Source organism: Salmo salar, chromosome 29 (genome assembly GCF_965601325.2).
Source record: "Salmo salar chromosome 29, fSalSal1, whole genome shotgun sequence".
Taxonomy (NCBI): Eukaryota; Metazoa; Chordata; class Actinopteri; order Salmoniformes; family Salmonidae; genus Salmo; species Salmo salar.
In genome coordinates this window covers 21765180-21786948 of record NC_138319.1, presented here as the reverse complement: position 1 = coordinate 21786948, position 21769 = coordinate 21765180, and the positions used below count along the sequence as shown (strand labels likewise).

At 41.2% G+C, this 21769-nt stretch overlaps 1 protein-coding gene across 1 annotated transcript in view; it reads left to right on the top strand.

Moving 5' to 3' along the window:
* Positions 1 to 21769, top strand: part of ofcc1 (orofacial cleft 1 candidate 1) — a 101813-nt gene that overhangs the window by 5600 nt on the left and 74444 nt on the right. The window contains exon 3 of the mRNA XM_045710803.2: positions 17732 to 17971. Within this exon, the coding sequence (XP_045566759.2) occupies positions 17732 to 17971 (240 nt within the window). The remainder of the gene's footprint in view (positions 1 to 17731; positions 17972 to 21769) is intronic.

Below are 21769 nucleotides of genomic sequence, written 5' to 3'. Positions count from 1 at the left end.
CATTCCATTTGCTTTTTATCTGGAAAGAACTCCCCAATCCTTAACAATTACATGCATACCCATAACATGATGCAGCCACCACTTTGCTTGAAAATATGGAGAGTGGTACTCAGCAACGTGTTGTATTGGTGCTGCCCCAAGAATCACACTTTGTATTAAAGACAAAAAAATGAATTGCTTTGCAAATTTTTTGCAGCATTACTTTAGTGCAACAGGATGCATGTTTTGGACATTTTTTTATTCTGTACAGGCTTCCTAATTTTCACTCTGTCAATCAGGTTAGTATTTTGGAGTAACTGCAATGTTGTTGATCCATCCTCAGTTTTCTCCTATCACGGCCATTAAACTCTGTAACTGTTTTAAGTCACCATTGGCAACATGGTGAAATCCCTAAAGGTTTTCTTCCTCTCCGGTAATTGAGCTAGGAAGGACGCCTGTATCTTTGTATTGACTGGGTGTATTGATAATTAATCATTTCACTAGAGGTCGGCCGATTATGATTTTTCAACGCCGATACCGATTATTGGAGGGCCGGAAAAGGCCGATACTGATTAATCGGCCGATTATTTTAATTTTTTTGTAATAATGACAATTACAACAATACTGAATGAACACTTATTTTAACTTAATATAATACATCAATAAAATCAATTTAGCCTCAAATAAATAATGAAACATGTTCAATTTGGTTTAAATAATGCAAAAACAAAGTGTTGGAGAAGAAAGTAAAAGGGCATTATATGCCATGTAAGAAAGCTAACGTTTAAGTTCCTTGCTCAGAACATGAGAACATATGAAAGCTGGTGGTTCCTTTTAACATGAGTATTCAATATTCCCAGGTAAGAAGTTTTAGGTTGTAGTTATTATAGGAATTATAGGACTATTTCTCTCTATACGATTTGTATTTCATATACCTTTAACTATTGGATGTTCTTATAGGCACTTTAGTATTGCCAGTGTAACAGTATAGCTTCCGTCCCTCTCCTCGCTCCTTCCTGGGCTCAAACCAGGAAAACATCGACAACAGCCACCCTCGAAGCAGCGTTACCCATGTAGAGCAAGGGAAACAACTACTCCAAGTCTCAGAGCGAGTGACGTTTGAAACGCTATTAGCGCACCCGCTAACTAGCTAGCCATTTCATATCGGTTACAGCAGCCTAATCTTGGGAGTTGACAGGCTTGAAGTCATAAACAGCGCAATGCATTGCGAAGGGCTGCTGGCAAAACGCACGAAAGTGCTGTTTTGAATGAATGCTTACAAGCCTGCTGGTGCCTACCATCGCTCAGTCAGACTGCTCTATCAAATCATAGACTTAATTATAACATAATAACACACAGAAACACGAGCCTTAATATGGTCGAATCCGGAAACTATCACGTTTATTCTTTCAGTGAAATATGGAACCGTTCCGTATTTTATCTAACGGGTGGCATCCATAAGTCTAAATATTCCTGTTACATTGCACAACCTTCAATGTTATGTCATAATTACGTAAAATGCTGGCAAATGAGTTCGCAACGAGCCAGGCGGCCCAAACTGTTGCATATACCCTGACTCTGTGTGCAATGAACGGAAGAGAAGTGACACAATTTCACCTGGTCAATATTGCCTGCTAACCTGGATTTCTTATAGCTAAATATGCAGGTTTAAAAAATATATACTTCTGTGTATTGATTTTAAGAAAGGCATTGATGTTTATGGTTAGGTACCGTCGTTCAACGGTTGTGCTTTTTTCGCAAATGTGCTTTTGTTAAATCATCCCCCGTTTGGCAAAGTTGGCTGTCTTTATTAGGAAGAAATAGTCTTCACAGTTCACAACGAGCCAGGTGGCCCAAACTGCTGCATATACCCTGACTCTGTTGCAGAGGTGACACATTTTCCCTAGTTAGAAGAAATTCATGTTAGCAGGCAATATTAACTAAATATGCAGGTTTAAAAATATATACTTGTGTATTGATTTTAAGAAAGACATTGATGTTTATGGTTAAGTACAAGTTGGAGCAACGACCGTCCTTTTTCGCGAAAGCGCACCGCATCGATTATATGCAACGCAGGACAGGCTAGATAAACTAGTAATATCATCAACCATGTGTAGTTAACTAGTGATTATGATTGATTGATTGTTTTTTATAAGGTAAGTTTAATGCTAGCTAGCAACTTACATTGGCTTCTTACTGCATTCGCGTAACAGGCAGGCTCCTCGTGGAGTGCGATGTAAAGCAGGTGGTTCGAGCGTTGGACTAGTTAACCGTAAGGTTGCAAGATTGAATCCCCAAGCTGACAAGGTAAAAATCTGTTGTTCTGCCCCTGAACAAGGCAGTTAACCCACCGTTCCTAGGCCGTCATTGAAAATAAGAATGTGTTCTTAACTGACTTGCCTAGTTAAAAAATATTTATACAAAAAATACATTTAAAAAATAGGCAAATCGGTGGCCAAAAATACCGATTACCGATTGATATGAAAACTTGAAATCGGCCCTAATTAATTGGCCATTCCGATTAATCGGTCGACCTCTACATTTCACCATGCTCAAAGGGATATTCATTGTCTGCTTTTTTACCCATCTACCAATACCCATCTACCAATGCTCTTCTTTGCGTGGCATTGGAAAACCTCCCCGGTCTTTGTGGTTGAATCTGGGTTTGAAATTCACTGCTCGAATGAAGGACCTCACAGATAATTGTATGTGTGCGGTACAGAGATGAGGTATGTTAAACACTATTAGTTTCATACAAAGTGAGTACATGCAACTTATTATGTGACTTGTTAAGTACATTTTTATTCATTAACTTAATTAGGCTTGTCATAACAAAGGGGTTGAATCATTTTTGACTCAAGACATGTCATTTTTTATTCATTTGTAAAACTGTTGAAAAACAAATCCATGTAGACATTAGGCCTGTGACAAATACATTATTATTTGGTAGTACAGAAATGTATCCAATTGGTAGTTAGTCTTGTCTCATCACTGTAACTCCTGTACGGACTCGGGAGAGGCGATGGTCAAGAGCCGTGTGTCCTCCGAAATACAACCCAACCAAGCCACACTGCTTATTTACACAATGCCCACTTAACCCGGAAGTCAGCCGCACCAATGTGTCAGAGGAAACACCGTACACCTGGCAACCATGTCAGCATGCACTGTGCCCAGCCCACCACAGGAGTCACTAGTGCACAATGGGACAAGGACATCCGAACGACACTGGGCCAAATGTGCGCTTCCCCATGGGTCTCCCGGTCGCAGCAGGCTGCGACAGAGCCTGGACTCGAACCCAGAATCCCTAGTGGCACAGCTAGCACTGCATTTCAGTGCCTTAGACCACTGCACCACTCAGGAGGTAGACAACTACATTTTTAATTCAGGGTGTAACACAACAAAATGTGAAAAAAGTCAAAGGGAGTGAATACTTTCTGACAGCAAGGGTTTATTTACTGAACAAACATAAATGAATCCAAACAGTGTCACCAGACCATTTATTTTGCGTGGCAAAAGTCGAGAGCGGAAGATGCAAATGAGTAAAGTAGAATCTCCAGTGGATTTTGGGGACTATAATGGATCGTTTAAAATTTGTTGACTGTTTAAGTGTGTTTGTTTTGTGGTAGGTGAATGACACCAGAATCTGTTCCCTATACTCCTGGTCAACCGCCACTGTCTAGCTCCTGGGTAGCAGACTGACTAATTGAAGACCTGCAGTATCTTTAAAAAGGGTCTTTCTTTTTTTTTTGCTTTAATGAATTGGCAAACATTTCTTAAAACCTGTTTTCACTTTGTCATTATGGGGTATTGTGTGTAGAGTGATGACGAAATTGTTTTATTTAATCAATTTTAGAATAAGGCTGTAATGTAACTTAATGTGGAAAAGGGGAAGGGGTCTGAATACTTTCCAAATGCACCGTACCTGCAGTCAGCATGCCAATTGCACTCTCCCTCAAAACTTGAGACATCGGTGGCATTATGTTGTGTTACAAAATGGCACATTTTAGAGTGGCCTTTTATTGTCCCCAGCACAAAGTGCACCTGTGTAATGATCATGCTGTTTAATCAGCTTCTTGATATGCCACACTTGTCAGGTGACTGGATTATCATGGCAATGGAGAAATGCTCACTAATAAAGATGTAAACAAATTTCTTCACAAAAGTTGAGAGAAATAAGCCTTTTGTGGGATATTTTATTACAGCTCATGAAACATGGAACCAACACTTTATATGTTGTGTTTATATTTTTGTTCATATACTTAGGCATGAACAAATGAACCTGTTAATTTATGTATCCTTATTTAAAAACAAATATATTGTCTTATTTAATCAAAGTTGCTATTTCCAAAGCACTATTCTGTTATTTCTGTTTTAAAAAATGCACCATTGCAAATCCAGAGCTCCAATCACAACACATTTTCTGTAAAGATGCAGACTGTGGGTTGCAGACTGTGTCATCTGCTGTGGTTCCTCGCTGTCAAGACCCAACATGATGGTAGTGTTGGTCTGTGATCCACTTCAAATTGTCAGTGCATAAATCATGAATCGTGTCGATATTGCAAGAAAATATTGTCATTTCACAAAACAATACCAAAACGTAGCGAAACTAACTGGAACAAGCTAGCTAGTCAAGTTAGTTAGCTAGCTTATTTTTAACAGTAATACAAAATGCACCTAAACATTAGCTGACACCTTGAGGCTTGATAAGGGGTAAAAATGTTTTTCCCAGAAGGTTAGACATTTTCGTTATTTGCTAGCTATCTAGGCTACCAGTTAGCATTTACCCCACACATCAAATCAAATTATATTTGTCACATGCGCCGAATACAACAGGTGTAGTAGACCTTACAGTGAAGCCCTTATCCAACAATGCAGTTTTAAGAAAATACCGCAAAAAAGTAAGCGATAAGAATAAAAAAATTAAAGAGCAGCAGTCTTCCCTGTGCCTCAGTTGGTAGAGCATGGTGTTTGCAATACCAGCATGGTGTGTGCAACGCCAGGGTTGTGGGTTCGATTCCAGTCCAAAAATAAATTAAAAAAATGCATGAAATGAAATGTATGCATTCACTACTGTAAGTCGCTCTGGATAAGAGCATCTGCTAAATGACTAAAATGTAAATAACAATAGTGGGTGCTGGTACAGAGTCAATGTCTTACCACTGGTATTGAGGTAATATGTACAGGTAGGTAGAGTTATTAGCTAGCTTACCCTACTGTGTGCTGGACAAATTAGCTAACGTTTTGTCATTCTAGTTACTAAGATAAATATAACATCTCAAATTAGCTACTCGCTGTAGCATTAACTTCTTTTGAGTTACTTCTTTCTTTCTCCAGTTGTCAGTTCGACCACACACCGTTTATGCACTCATTTGTGGAGGACAAATTCAGAAATGACAGTTGGAACTCCACAGCAGAAAAGATGTGATTGTTGTTGCTAGGTTACCAGTTACAGTGCTTGCTTTTAGCTTGCAGTTTGCGCACACCTTTATCCAGAGGGAATACAACAATTATAGCTAGTGTCTGAAAGAATGATATGGATTTAATATTTGTCAAATTATTGAGCATGTCCTCAAAACTCAAATAATCATCAGAAGTTGTCCTTAATTAGCATATCAAGATCCTGATATGGACCTCAGTCAAGAGCATATGCATTGTATGTGTGGAGAAAAAGGGTAGTGTAAGGGTTTGGGTTAGGTGCTACCCAGTATGGTGAAGAAAGGAGTTTCTTTGTACTGTATTTATTTGTGTGTGTGTGGGGTGGGGTGGGCTTAAGGGTAGGACTTGTCAGATAGGTGGGGCTTTAGGAGTGCCTGAAAGATAGTGATGATCTCCGAGTCATGGATGGCCGGAGAGAGTTCCAGAGCCTAGGAGCAACCCTGGAGAAGGCCCTGTTGGGGATGACAAGGTGCTGTGGTGCAACGGAATGCGAGTGTGGGTTGGTAGAGGAGAAGGTCTGAGAGGTAAGGGGGGGGGCAAGGTGCTGAAGGGCTTTGTAGGTCAGAAAGAGGATCTTGTAATAAATGCGTTAGGAGACAGGGAGCCAGTGGAGCTCACAGAGGACAGGCGTGATGTGCTGCCAGTACTTAGTGTGGGTGAGTTTTGAACCATTTGGAGTTTATGGAGGGAGCTTGAGTTGATGCCGAAGAGTAATGAGTTGTACTAGTCAAGACGGGAGGAGTTGAATGCATGTATGAGAGTTTCAGCAGCAGGACGGGAGAGGGAGGACTTGACTTTGGCAATGTTGCGGATGTGGAAGAATGAGGATTTGACATTCTGTCTTATGTGGTGGCGAAAGGAGAGGGTGGAGTCCAGAATGACGCCAAGGTTGCATGCATGCATGGAGGGAGAGAGAGAAACAGTGGTCTCGTTAATGGTGAGGTTGCCAGCTTTGGTGAGGGTGGATTAGGTGCCTATGAGGATGAGTTCCATTTTATCACTATTGTGCTTGAGGAAGTTTTGTTGCATCAATGTTTTTATTTCAGAGAGGCAGGATTCATTGTGGGTCAGAGGTGGGTTGAGGAGGGATTTGGTGCTGAGGTAGATCTAGGTGTCATCAGCATAGCAGTGGAAGGTTGAAGTGGCAGAGGATCTGACCTAGGGGGAGGATGTAGATAATGAAAAGTAAGGGACACAGCACAGAGCCCTGGGGGACACCGTGTATAACTGCAGCTGAGTCTGAGGTGTGGCCATTAAGGGAAATGTAGTGGATCCGGTTTGTGAGGTATGATTGTTGCCAGGAGAGTGCAGTGCCCTCAACACCCAGAACCTCAAGCCTGGTGAGGAGGATCTGATGGCTCACTGTGTCAAAAGCGGTACTCAGGTCAAGGACAATCAGGATGTTGAGGGCACCAGCATCAGCAGAGGTGAGAAGGTCTTTGATAACTTTGAGAAGGGCAGTTTCAGGAGGGGTGGAAACCAGACTAGCAGGTGGGTTTGTAATTGGGAGACAACAGTACGATCCAGAGTCTTGGCAATAAGGGGAGGTTGGAAGTTATTGAGGATGATAGTGTCCAGTCCTGGCTTTGTTAAGATGGGGGTGACTCACAGATTCAAGGACCCTGCTTTAGCGGCCAATTTCATCAACAAGAACGTGAAAGCGGCTGTTGTACTGCAATGTGTGGAACAAATGGTTAGCTGGTCTTGTTAGCAGGCTAGTTAGCAGGCCGGCTGGTAGACTGGTTGGCTAGCGAAGCCAACTTTGCTGGGTTCATCGACACTTGAATGTCATTCTCTTTTTTATTTTTATTTTTTAATTTCCATTTTCATTGGTGAGTATACAGTTGACTCCCCACTATAATGTGTGTGCGTGTGCGTGTGTGTGTGCGTGTGTACTATTCCACTCACATTATTGTTTTTTGTTTGTATCATTAATATTTTATTTTGATCTAAGCCGCCTCTAATGCCAATATCTGGCTGTTTTCATGGTTCAGTCGTAGTTTTACCATTTGTATTGCTCTTAAACCTCTCATAAATGGTCATAAATCTCAGGTAGCACAGAGTAAGAGTTATCATGCTTTTCTCTAAACTTTTTTTGTATTTAGGGTTTTGCTTGCATCTCAGTTGGGGAGATGCTTCGGCAAGGGAGGTTGTGAGGGAAGGGGTTTTCCCTCTTTATTTGTATATAGTTTTTCTATGTTTTTTTAGTGCTTCGTACCTTGTCCTTGTTTTTTAAATTTGCGCTATTAGGTTCAACTAAGATCTTTAGTTTACATTGTACCTTGTCCTTTACAAGTCCACTCTCAATTAAGACATGACTCAGCCTAGTGTAGCCCATCCAGCTGGAGGGAATGGCTTTAATTTTCTTACTTGGAACTGCAGCGGCATAAGTAACCAAGTTAAACGTAGAAAGGAGCTACACCACCTTCATCAATTGAAAGCTCACATAATCTTTCTCCAAGAAACTCATCTGAAGGTATCACAACACTCAAGTCTTAGGTGCAGATGGGTGTGTCAGGTGTTCCGTTCCTCATTTCAGAGTAAGGCAAGAGGGGTGGCTATTTTACTTCACAGATCGGTACCTTTTACATGTTCTAATGTGATCGCAGATCCCCATGGTAGATACATAATTGTCAGTGTTAGGCTGCTCAATACGAATGTACTTCTTGTTAATATTTATGCTCCTAATTGGGACAATGGTGATTTTTTTTCAAATCAGTTTTCTCTACACTGCCCAATATGTCTTCCTATAGGTTGATCTTAGGTGGGGATTTTAGCTGTTGATTAGACCCACATTTGGATCGATCCTCCAGTAAACCTACTACCATGTCAACCTCAGCTAGAGTTGTCCGAACCTTTATGTCTGAATTTGCAGTTTCAGACCCTTGGAGAATATGCTTTTCCAGATGGATTAAACACTCTTTTTTTCTCATCAGTTCACCACACTTTTACGCGCATAGACTACTTCCTTGTAGATGACAGACTTCTCAATTCCATATCTTCATGTTCATATAATCCAATTGTTGTATCTGACCACGCCCCTCTTATCATAGAAGTAGTCTTTCAAACTGTTGAAAATCTGCGACCTCCTTAGCGGCTAAATACTCAACTGCTCAGTAATGAACACAGTCAATTTTGTTTTATTCTTTAAGTGAAATACGTAATCGTTCCATATTTTATCGAATGGGTGGCACCCATAAGTGTAAATATTGCTGTTACATTGCACAACCTTCAATGTTATGTCATAATTATGTACAATTCTGTCAAATTAATTATGGTCTTTGTTAGGAAGAAATGGTCTTCACACAGTTCGCAACGAGCCAGGCGGCCCAAACTGCTGCATATACCCTAACTCTGCTTGCACAGAACGCAAGAGAAGTGACACAATTTCCCTAGTTAATATTGCCTGCTAACATTAATTTCTTTTAACTAAATATGCAGGTTTAAAAAAATATACTTGTGTATTGATTTTAAGAAATCATTGATGTTTATGGTTAGGTACATTGGTGCAACGACAGTCCTTTTTTCGCGAATGTGCTTGTTAAATCATCACCCGTTTGGCGAGGTAGGCTGTGATTTGATGATAAATTAATAGGCACCCCATTGATTATTTGCAACGCAGGACAAGCTAGATAAACTAGTAATATCATCAACCATGTGTAGTTAACTAGTGATTATGTTAAGATTGATTGGTTTTTATTAGATAAGTTTAATGCTAGCTAGCAACTTACCTTGGCTCCTTGCTGCACTCGCGAAACAGGTGCTCAGCCTGCCACGCAGTCTCCTCGTGGAGTGCAATGTAATCGGCCATAATCGGCGTCCCAAAATGCAGATTACCGATTATTATGAAAACTTGAAATCGGCCCTAATTAATCGGTCGACCTCTACGTATCAGGGTATAAACTGAATCTCAGTAAAAGCGAATTGATGCCGCTTAATATGGCCGCAAAAAAATTCCCTTTACATAACTTGCCATTTAAAATTGCTCACAGTAGCTTTATTTATTTCAGGGTACATCAGATTTGAAAACCTTTTTCAAGCCAACTTTGCTCCTCTTTTAACCCGTACTAAGGACGATTTGGAAAGCTGGTCTTTGCTACACCTAACCTTAGTCACAATAATTAATTATAGTAAAATGAATACTCTCCCTAAATTCTTATATCCCTATCAGTGCCTACCGATTTTTCTTCCCAATACATTTTTCAAAAAGATTGACAGCCTAATTCTACCTTTTATATGGGACAAAAAGCCCCCTAGGATACGAAAACAGCTTTTGCAGAGGCCCAAACCAGATGGCGGTCTAACTCTACCGGATTTCAGATTCTGTTATTGGGCCGCTAACCTTAGGATCATTCAGTACTGGTTGCAGAGAGATATTCCCACCCCCAATTTGGCTATAGATGGAGACCGCCTCATCTATACCGGCATCATTTTCTTCCCTCGCTCACTCCTCCATTACAGGCCCTTACTCTTCCTTCACCAAAAATATGTGTCAAAACAACATTGAAGATCTGGAATCAATTTAGCCGCCACTTTGGGTTTCAGACAACCTCTTCTTTTGCTCCAGTAGCCTCAAACCCAGCTTTTCCCCCATCTATGGTTGATGGTGCTTTCTCAACATGGTCTAGTCTCGGTATTAAAAGATTCAGAGTTCTCTATATTAACAATACATTTAGTACCTTTGAACAATTATCAGATACATTTGGTCTCCCCAGACATAATTTCTTTAGGATCTTACAAGTCCGGAGTTACGTCCACAGCATAGATCCCTGATTCCGCACCCTTCCTGGTGAAACACATTTTGACACATTTCTTATCCCTCTCCTACTCTGAAAGACACCTTGTCAATAATCTTTAGTCAAATTTGCTCACTACAAGAGCGTCTACTAAATGACGTAAATGTAAATGGAGGAGTAACTGGGTGAGGAAATATCTGATGAACTATGGGAAGGGGCACTCAGAAGGGTACATACCTCTTCTATTTGCGCTCGACACGGTCTCATTCAATGCAAACTCATTCACTGGACCAACGCAAGATTATCCTAAATTTACAAGGATGTGAACCCTAATTGTGTACGATGTAACCAGTCTCTTGCTAATCATGTACACATGTTTTGGTGTTGCCCATCTCTTGTTGGTTTCTGGAAAGACATCTTTAACACACTCTCAGAATTAAGCGGCACAGAGATCGAGCCAGACCCTTTTATTGCATTATTTGGGGTTTCCTTACCCACAATACAATTGGCCAAAATGAATAAGGACGTAATTGCCTTTGTCACTTTGTTAATGAGACAATTAGTTTTACCTACATGGAAATCCTCTGCACCCCCTTCTCATAGTCTTTGGATTAAATCCGTTTTGAATTGCATAAAGTTGGAAAAAATTAAACACACACTCAATGGGACTATAGACAAATTATATGCAATGTGGGCTCCCTTCTTTTCTTATGTTAAATGACTACATTTCCCTGCAGTGCCAGAGTGATGTATATTTATATATTGGTGATGTAAGAGGCCTGGTATGTGTATACGTGACATCTCGGATGTTAAGGACTGTATGATCTGTGCTAGTTGACCTGTAACAACTGTATCAAAATATGTATTACTTCTTCTTTTTTTAATGTTTGTCTCTCTCTTTTTTTTGCTGTATTGTTGTCTTTGATGTGTTGTTTTATATTACTACCGAATAACTTACAAGTGCAATTATTTTGTAAATGCTGGTGTTGAAAATTCAATAAACAAAGTAAAAAAATAAAGATGGGGTGACTGCAGCTGTTTTGTAGTTGGAGGGGAAAGTTCCGTGGGCGAGGGAGAGGTTGATGATGTGTGTGATATATGGACAGAGAGCAAGCAGGCAGGCTTTAATGAGAACAGGGAGGAGAGGAAGTTGTAGTCTTGGATGGCATGGTGAGTTTTGAGATATATGGAGAGTAAATGGGGGCTAATTTGGAGAGCCGAGGTTTCAGGGGTGACGGTTTGGAGGTTGACGGGGGAGGGGCGGTTAAGAGAGATTGATCAGTGAGTAATGAGTTTTTTTGGTGATCTTGTCCTTGAAAAACTAAAGGAAGGAGTTTTAGAGTTCAGTGGAGGGAGTAGAGAAGGTGTGGTCATGGGGCTGAAGTGGTTTGCTGACAGTGGATAACAGAGTCTGGGAGTTCTTATTGGAGCTGTTGATGATATTGGAGAAATAAGTGGACCTGGCAGCACTGAGAGCATCACTGTAGGTGGAGTTTGTAGGCCTCAGCGTGGACAGTGAGCCCAGACTTCCTGCTCAGCCACTCCAGGTGGCGGCCAGCATGCTTCAGGGCGCGGAGCTCAGGGGTAAACCAGGGTGGGGAGGAGGGGAAGGAGCAAGAGACAGGTTTAGTTTGGAGTGGGCCAGAGAGTTGAGGGAGACAGAGCATTGAATTTGGCAGCTAGTTCATCAGGTGAGTTGGAGGTGTGGTCAATGGCCAGGGCGGAGCAGATGGCATCAGAACTTTGATGTTGTGGAAGGAGATGAGGCATTTGTCAGTGTTGTGTGGTGAGTATGAGGTAAGAGAGAAATTAAGAATCTTGTGTTCAGACAGTGGGAATATGGAGGGGGAAATATAAGCCAACAGAGCAAACAAGGTCAAGTATGTGTCCCTTGATGTGAGTGGGAAAATTGACATGTTAGGTAATATTGAAACAGTACCTAACGGCCATGAAATCAGAGGCAAGTTTTGAGTTTGTGTGCACGTGAGTAATTCAGATAGTTCAGAGAGGAATGATTCGTTAGCTTTACACTCTGACTACACTGCTCGCGCCGTGTGCACCGAGCGTTGCAAAATAAATGTAGAAATCTATATTATTCAATTATTGCACCTACTGTGCTCACGCGTCTCAACGAGCGTCTGCATTGCCAAGGGCTAAAATAGAAGTCAGTTCTATTTGTGATGCAGATCGCGGTGCAAGTCCTGCCTCTCCCATCTCCTCATTGGTTTATAGAAGCAGATACCCACGTGCCATCTCCTCATTGGTTATACCTACGTGGGTGATTGAAAGACGAACTGTATTGTCGGTCGTCGTGGTAATATTATAACATTTTAGATGCCAATCACCATATAAGTTCAAAGAAGAAAAAGCCTGGAAGGCGGAGAGATGACTAGAAACGATTCGGTTGATCGTTTTATGTGTGGATTAATTTGTCGGAGTAGAGGACCTTGTGCATTTCAGGCAAAATAACAACTCAATGTTTATATCCCAGGACAAATTAGCTAGCAACAGCAAGCTAGCTATATCGGACAAATTAGCTAGCAAGTGCAAGTGCTAGCAAGCTAAATTGTGTAAATGTTTAATGCTTTTCGACCTGTCCCCAAATTAATGTAATTGGTTCAGAGTTTGTTTTGATATTTTAACCTGCGTGTCGTGATCGCGTTTGGTGTGGGGGGACAAAATACAGTTATGCACGATGGTGCACAATGGCACACGTGCGCAGCCGGTTTGGGTTCCGTGTTAGGAGGACGGTACACAAGGATAGAGGTTATGGAGCAAAATGATTTGTAGGCAATGTATTCAAATGAAGAGACAGTAGGGAGACAGTACAGTTATTTAGATTTTGGAGTTGTTACAGTACAATGAGGCCGCCACCACGGCCGGTGGAGCGGTGGTGACACAGGTAGCCATAACCAGCGGGAGTTAAGAGAAAATAAATCACCAGGTTGTTGCCAGTTAGGAGGAGGATGTCTAGCTTGTCAGATATTAATTCATGAAGCAAGGTGGCTTTGTTGTTCATTGATCGAGTGTTGAGGAGAGCAAAGTTAATATTGTGAGACTGATGTTTTTCAGCGGCAGGGACTGGGAGACTAGTCAGGATTGAGGGAAAGATGAATGGAGCAAAGTACAGAGAGATCCTTGGTGAAAACCTGCTCCAGAGCACTCAGGACCTCAGACTGGGACCAAGGTTCACCTTCCAACAGGACAACGACTCTAAGCACACAGCCAAGACAACACAGGAGTGACTTCGGGACAAGTCTCTGAATGTTCTTGAGTGGCCCAGCCAGAGCCCGGACTTGAACCCAATCAAACATCTCTGGAGAGACCTGAAAATAGCTGTTCAGCGACACTTCCCATCCAACCTGACAGAGCTTGAGAGGATCTGCAGAGAAGAATGGGAGATACACCCCAAATACCGGTGTGCCAAGCTTGTAGCGTCATACCCAAGAAGACTCAAGGCTGTAATCGCTGCCAAAGGTGCTTCAACAAAGTACTGAGTAAAGGGTCTGAATACTTATGTAAATGTTATATTTCAGATTTTTTTATTTTATACATTTGCAAACATTTCTAAACCTGTTTTTGCTTTGTCATTATGGGGTATTGTTTGTAGATTGATGAGAGGGAAAAAAATAATTTAATCCATTTTAGAATAAGGCTGTAATGTAACAAAATGTGGAAAAAGTCAAGGGGTCTGAATACTTTTGAAATGCACTGCTAGACATGACTCGGCCGTTGTGTTGAAGAATTTGGGAATTTTGTCTCATGTATAATAAATTCTATACATTAGTTTATACTGATTTTATCATACATTTTCGTTAACTGTAATTTTGTTAGTTATGCTCCAATTTTCCCTCATCTTCTGCCAACATCAGTTATTTTTAAGTCTTGGTTCTAATAGTTGTTGTTTTTTTTCTAAAAGATTGTCAGTTGCATATGCTCTCTGCACGGTTTTGTATATCTTTCCTATCATATGAACATCCTTTTCTGACTCAAATAAGATTCCCTCAAGGTTGCTCTGATGTCCAAAAGATTTCAAATCAGAATTTTGTGATATGTAAGTTTTAAGTTGCATGTAATACTGAACAAAAATATAAATACAACATGTAACAATTTCAAAGATTTTACTGAGTTACAGTTGATAGAAAGAAATCAGTCAATTGAAATACATTCATTAGGCCCTAATCTATGGATTTAGGCTCACCCACTTGGGAGCCAGGTCCACCCTCTGGGGAGCCAGGCCCAGCCAATCAGAATGAGTTTTTTCCAACAAAAGGGCTTTTTTTTTTTACAGAAATACTCCTCAGCACCCCTTCCTCAGATGATCTCGTAGGTTAATAAGCCATATGTGGTGGTCCTGGGCTGGCGTGGTTACACGTGTTCTGCGTTTGTGAGGCCGGTTGGGTGTACTGCCAAATTCTCTAAAACGATGTTGGAGGTGGCTTATGCTCGAGAAATGAACATTCAGTTCCCTGGCAACAGCTCTGTTGAACATTCCTGCAGTCAGCATGCCAATTGTACACTCCCTCAACTTGAGACATCAGTGACATTGTGTTGTGTGACAAAACTGCACATTTTAGAGTGACCTTTTTTGTCCCCAGCACAAGGTTCACCTGTGTAATGATCATGCTGTTTAATCAACTTCTTGATATGCCACACCTGTCAGGTAAATTGATTATCTTGGCAAAGGATAAATGCTCACTAACAGGGATTTTGTGTACAAAATTTGAGAGAAAAGCTTTTGGGTGTATGAAATATTTCTGGTATCTTTTATTTTAACTCATGAAATAATTTTTGTTCAGTGTACTATGTTGTTGCTCCATCCTCAGTTTTCTGCTGTAGCAGTCATTAAGCTCTGTTACTGTTTCAACGTCACCATTGGCCTCATGGTGAAATCCCTGAGCGGTTTCCTTCCTCTCCAGCAACTGAGTTAGGAAGGACGCCTTTATCTTTGTAGTGACTGGGTGTATTGATCCACCATCAAAAGTGGAATTAATAACTTCACCATGCTCAAAGGGATATTCAATGTCTGTTTATTTTATTATTACCCATCTACCGATAGGTGCCCTTCTTTGCGAGGCAGTGGAAAGCCTCCCTGGTCCCGTGTGGCTCAGTTGGTAGAGCATGGTGTTTGCAACGCCAGGGTTGTGGGTTCGATTCCCACGGGGGACCAGTACGGGGGAAAAATGTATGAAATGTATGCATTCACTACTGTAAGTTGCTCTGGATAAGAGCGTCTGCTAAATGACTAAAATGTAAATGTCTTTGTGGTTGAATCTGTGTTTGAAATTCACTGCTCGACTGGGAGACCTTACAGATAATTGTATGTGGGATACAAAGATGAGGTAGTCATTAAAATATAATGTTAAACACTGTTATTGCACACAGAGTGAGTCCATGTAACTTATGTGACGTTTTAAGCTAACCTTTACTCCTGAACTTATTTAGGCTTGCCATAACAAAGTGGTTGAATAATTATTGACTCAAGACATTTTATAAAAATTATGGGGCACTATGGGGCATTGTGTGTAGACCAGTGATTCAAAATCTCACTTTAAATTCAGACTGTAACACAACAAAATGCGGAAAAAGTCAAGGGGTGTGAATACTTTCAGAAGGGACTGTATATTGTTTGTTGCATGCTTAATGTTTGAATATTGATGTATAACTGCATACCAGGATGCACTGTTCCATGGAACCTTTTTAGGCCCTCAACACTACTGTACGAGATAGATAATGTATGTACTTTAATAATCCATGAAGGGAAATGTAATATTAATGCCCCATGTTTGTGCACATGTGTGTTTTATGGTAGGTGAATACTAGGTACCAGGATCTCACCCTTAGCTCTCTTGAAATAGGCTCCTGGTCATCTATCACTCTTTAGCTACCAGGTTGCCAAATATGCCAAATTTCCCTTTCACCGACACTATACACTGAGTATACAAAACATAGACTCACCAGGTGAAAGCTATGATCCCTCATTGATATAATTTGTTAAATCTACTTCAATCAGTGTAGATGAAGGGGAGGAGACAGGTTCCAAAAAGATTTTTAAGCCTTGACAATTGAGTTGTGTATGTGTGCCATTGAGGGTGAACGGGCAAGACAAAATATTTAAGTGCCTTTGAACGGTGTATGGTAGTAGCTTTCTGGTGCATCGGTTTGCGTCAAGAATTACAACGCTGCTGGGTTTTTGACTCATAACAGTTTCCTGTGTGTATTAACAATGGTCTACCAAAAGAACATCCAGCCAATTTGACACAACTGTGGGAAGCATTGGAGTCAGCATGGGCCAGCAACCCTGTGGAACGCTTTCGACACCTTGTAGAGTCCATTCCCCGACGAATTGAGGCTGTTCTGAGGGCCGGGGGGGGGGGGGGGGGGGGGGGTTGGATATGGCCAATTTACCATGGCTAAGGGCTGTTCTTACTCACGACGCAACGCGGAGTGCCTGGATACAGCCTTTAGCTGTGGTATATTGGCCATATACCACAAACTCCTGAGGTGTCTTATTGCTATTATTAACTGGTTAACAACGTAATTAGAACAGTAAACATACATATTTTTGTCATACCTGTGGTATACGTTCTCATATACCATGGCTCTCAGCCAATAAGCATTCAGGGCTCAAACCACCCACTTTATATTGTTCTCTGTATGCTGAATGCATGCCAATTTGCTAAAATTTGTGAAAAAGTTGTACATAAATACAATAACATAAGCACATCAGGGTATGCACACATCTACTTTTGTAATTAATGATGATGGCTAATTCATACAAAATTGTATTTTGAGGATGCCATTCAGGAAGGGAAACTGAATGAGTGTTTTTTTATTGTTCAGTGATCATCTAGAATGAATTCCTTAACAGTCCAACGATCTTTCCCTATGCCTCATCATATCCTTGAAATGAGACCATTCCAACAAAACAAACAAACAAAGCTCATCCCGGAACCTCATTGTGATTGGCTACAGTTTTGTCACAGACTCAGACACTAACCCTCTCCCCTCACAGATGAATTGCTTCCTGAATGAATCCAGTGTTTGTCCTTTAACGTTTTCAACTGAATCCCACCCCTCGATGGATTTCCAACCTGATATGCTTCCCCTTTTAACAGACAATAACTGAAATGTGCAAATGTTGTTTTTATTTTCTGAATAATTCTCTCAACTGTATACAGTTTGGGGGAAATACTGTACCAGGATTTCCTTTCCAAGTTAAACAGAAATTACTCCGAGTTGTTAAGCAGCAATGCTTGTGTTACAGTACAGAATGTACACATGATATGTTTAGGGTAATGAATTTCCTTTGTGAGTGAGAAGGATGCACACTGTCTGCTGTCTGGTGGAGAGGCAGGCAGTGACACACTGTCTGAGCAGAGGGAGAAAAGGATAGAGAGACAGAGAGAGTGAGGGAGGGGAAGAGAGTGCAGGCAGAGAGATACAGAGAGAGAGCGTGAGGGAGGGGGGAGAGAGAGAGGGAGACACCAGTGCTGTGTCTGTGAGGGGTGCGTTCCTTAACCTCTGGTTTCTTGCTGCAGTGACAGTAACCGTAACACAACCTTCTCTATGTAATGCAGGTGGAGTGGTCGCAGAGTCCCCAGCCCATGGAGGTGCGTGTGCGCTGCCTACGGGCAGTCAGGGACAAGCTGCCCAGGGGCCTCTACAGCCTCAGTGTGGCCCTCCACAGCCGTCTGGGAGGCCCCGCCCTCACCTGGTCCCGTCTGAAGGAGGAGCAGTGGGCTGGGACCACAGAGCCTGTGGAGCACGGGGGCCACTTCTACGACACAGAGCTGCACGTCAACCAGAGCCTGTTCACCGTACGTAAGCATCACAGGGATGGGGACTGCTCCTCCGCTCCAATCGGGTGACAAACACATTTAGTTTAGCCCCCCATCCTGGCCTTCCTCTATTGAGAGTAATGTGTTTTTATTCAGGAGGGGAAGGACAGGATGTGATTTGTGGCGATGGGAGTTCATTCAATAAGACCCTCTTTTATTGAAACGATGCTCGGGGAAGCCGCTCAAGAAATAGTCCTTGAGATATGTGCAATGATGGAGGAAAAAAACATATTCTTCATCTGAAAGCAATTCTGACACTGAGGGGCTCTGGATTAAAACGCGTTCACTTCCAAGAGGGGGAAAAGTCTTTGACATGAAACCCAATACTGAATTAGCTAAATACTATCTTTAAAAACAAACAGGAGTTATCTGTCAGATAAAAAAATGACAATGCACACATGCGGTATTGAAATAACGGTTACAGCACGCTGTAGGTTTAATTTGTTTTCCACCGCAATAATTCCAACTTCTCTTCTTTCCAATGGTTTACTCTATGGCTGCAGTGTAGGCTGTAGATTGAAAGGGGTTATGAAAATGTATATTAAACAGTAACTGTGTATATGAGGATGGAGAGACATTGTATTAAAATATGCCAGTGAGAGCCTCTAGGTTTGACTTGGGGGAAATCCAATATGAATAAAACAGCAACTTTTCAAACATGACATTTAATCCATGCATGTAAATCAAAAGAGAGATCTATTATTCATTTATATAAGGGCATAGTGTTTTATTGGAATGAAAATGAAGTACAAATGCACTGAAAAATGTAGTGTATTTTCCAGAAGTCTATATGAGCAGCCATCATGCAGTATGCCCGAGCTGCAATGGTGACTAAAGTAGGCCTCCACAGTGGTATTTTTAGACGTGGAACTTGGCAAGTGAAACTATTTCCACTGTAACACCCTGGATAAAGTCTTGATACTTGTTACTCAGTTTGACTAAAACATTTCACTCCAAATTCTATTGAACGTTATTAGTTCAGCTGCGTTTTCAGAGGATGGTTAGCATAGCAGTAGCATGTGCCACAGTTTTAGGTCTTATAAGTATTTTTTATTTAACCTTTATTTTAACAGGGAGTCCCATTGAGACCAAGGTCTCTTTCACAAGAGAGCCCTGTGAACATTTTACATTTTTAAAAGGGAGCCCTTCGAAATGTAACCTAATCCTAAATCATCTCTGTACTGTTCAAAGCACTTGTTGGCACTACAACAACAAATGCTAACAACAATAAAAATGTCAGATGGTGGATGATGACCAGAAAGTCATGTTTATTCATTGCTATAAGATGCCTGATGCAATGCTGATACCAACATGTGAAAACTATAAAAGCTAATCCACAATTTGTTTCCCTCCTGATCCGTTTTTCCAAAGTGTTAAGATGCAGAAGGACTGTCTAGATAGTCGGTGTTCCAATGGCAACTCTAAAGGGCCTTATCGCATGTGGCCACTGTCAATGCACTGCTACAGTAGGTGGGCGTATTCATCAAGCCTCAGTCTCCTGATTATATTGTCTCAGGCTCCATCTGACATAAAGGACGGCGTAAGCCACCGAAACTGAATGCGGACTTCGCTGGGAAATGCAGTAGGATCTGATTCAGAGGTATAAGGGTTTAAGTACGGCACTGCAAACACCTCGTGTCACTCTCAACCCTCTAGTCTCTCCCCAACCCTGGCTCTTATTTATAGATGTTGTTGTTAGCTGTGGAACCACTGCTGATCAGATTTGTCTGAGACTATCTGGATTGGCTCGAGTGTTTTTCTCTTTGCCCACGTTATCGTGCGATTTTGGGAGTGTGTTTGTGGTGCCTTCTGAGAGGAAATGAGGAATTAGCAACAGTAGGAGGAAGCCAGGAGCTTATTTTTGTTTTTGGTTCCCCTGTTCTTTGTGTGTGTGTTTGGGGTTCGTTTTACCAGGAACACTGCACTTCAATTTGATCTGTCTTAAAGATTCTTGCGAGGAGGCTGCACACATGAAGGGTGTCAGGCCCACGGTCTTAACACAGTGTTTACTTCAAGTGGGTAGAAGCATAAGATCCAACATCTTAATATTGAAGGGGAGGAAGAGGATGGGAAGCATGGCATGATAAACTAAATCTTTGGATTTTCACCCAATCTTGTCTTTTTTCCCCCTCAGCCCTTCATCTTTCTTTTTTCCAGTCATTGTTCTAATTCCTCAACTTTTTTCTTCTCCTTTTTTTCCCTAAAGAAAGTGTTTTAAGTTAATTTCCCAGAGACGGAGGAACGAACGATAGATAAAGTTGTAAAATTGAGTCATCTTGTGTGTTAGTTTGGACAGTCGTTTCTTTTCTTCTCTTTTTCCTCCATTCCTTTTTTTCTCTCCTTTCAAGATTGGGGCAGCAAATATCAGTCTGTTTTTAATGAAATGTGATAGTTTAATGGTTTAATAGGCGGTTCCACCAGGCCAAGGCACACTGGAACACTGGACCATATGTTTCTGTTTGCTGCACCACCTGAGAAAGCCTGTCGTGCATCTCATCCAGGCCTGGCAGGCTCTCTTAGGCAACTGTGCCTTCCGCTCCCTTCTCTTTCTCTTTCCTTACCTCCCACCTCCCTGTTTATGTGGCTTATAGTTCTGTTACGGTAAATGAACAATATGAAATATTTTTCAATATCCATAATATGCAATATTATGCCATAAATTGTGTCTTGAGTCAGACACTTCCACCATAATTTCTCTCAGGTAGGTACCAAAAGCAGATTAGCGGGGGATACACATGATTTATGTGATAAAACAAGTCTTCACCGTTTTCCATTACAACTAATAGAGGGATGAAATATTCCCCCCTGGTGATTGATGAAGTGGCGTGCTCCTCGTTGTCAGTTCATTTTTTAAGCAGAAGGTAAGTCTACTGCTCTCTGGGTAAATAAGAGTCCCTGTTTGTCATCTGCTCGCACAGCCCAAACTGCTCTACCTGCTGCTGCATGCGTGATTTTGTAACGTGGCTCAGTATGTTAAGGTCATGTTAGGCACGTTACTGTAAAATGTACATACTTGGGTTCACAGGGAAATTAACGTTAATATCTCCAGGGTGTCCGCAGGTCGTTAAAACTGTCTTAAGTCTTAAATGAATTTATCTAAGATGAGATGATGAACCAAACATTTTTGACACCGACATTGGCCTCTTACCAAAACAATTTGACTTAAAGCAATTTTGCTTTAGTCGGTAATTTTTGCTTCTGGATCTCACTCCCGCTCCCCCAATTGCACACGGAGTAAAGGGAGAGGCATTCTGATAAGCGCAAGCATTTACTATTGACAAGTTGAGCAACATTTCAAAATGTAATTGACACAGTTTTTAAAACAACTACTGTTACTGTTATTAAAAAAAAGAGGAGAGTCTCAGCTTTATGCGAGTAGAATAATTACTTCTCAACTGTCAATATAGAGGAAATAACACCGCTTTATAATCAAGGTATGCAATTGAGATGATTGACCGCACCATTTGTGGTGAATACATCAAGTAGCCTATGCAGGCCTACCAATGGAAGGTTTTCTCAGGACATTACATTTACTGTTAGATCAGTTGCATGGCTATCTAGCAACAATATCATATTAAGAGTTGGCAATCTAGTTAAGGTGTTCTTTTGTGTTCCCACTTCCTCTGCCGGTAAATGATGTAGCATAGGCTATAGCCTAGGCCAATATTCACACAAAAAACATGCAGGAAAATTAATCTCTAAATATATATGATTATTCTGGATCCTATTTTGACATGTTTTACCTCAAGATATCCATCATGCATTCCCTGAACATGT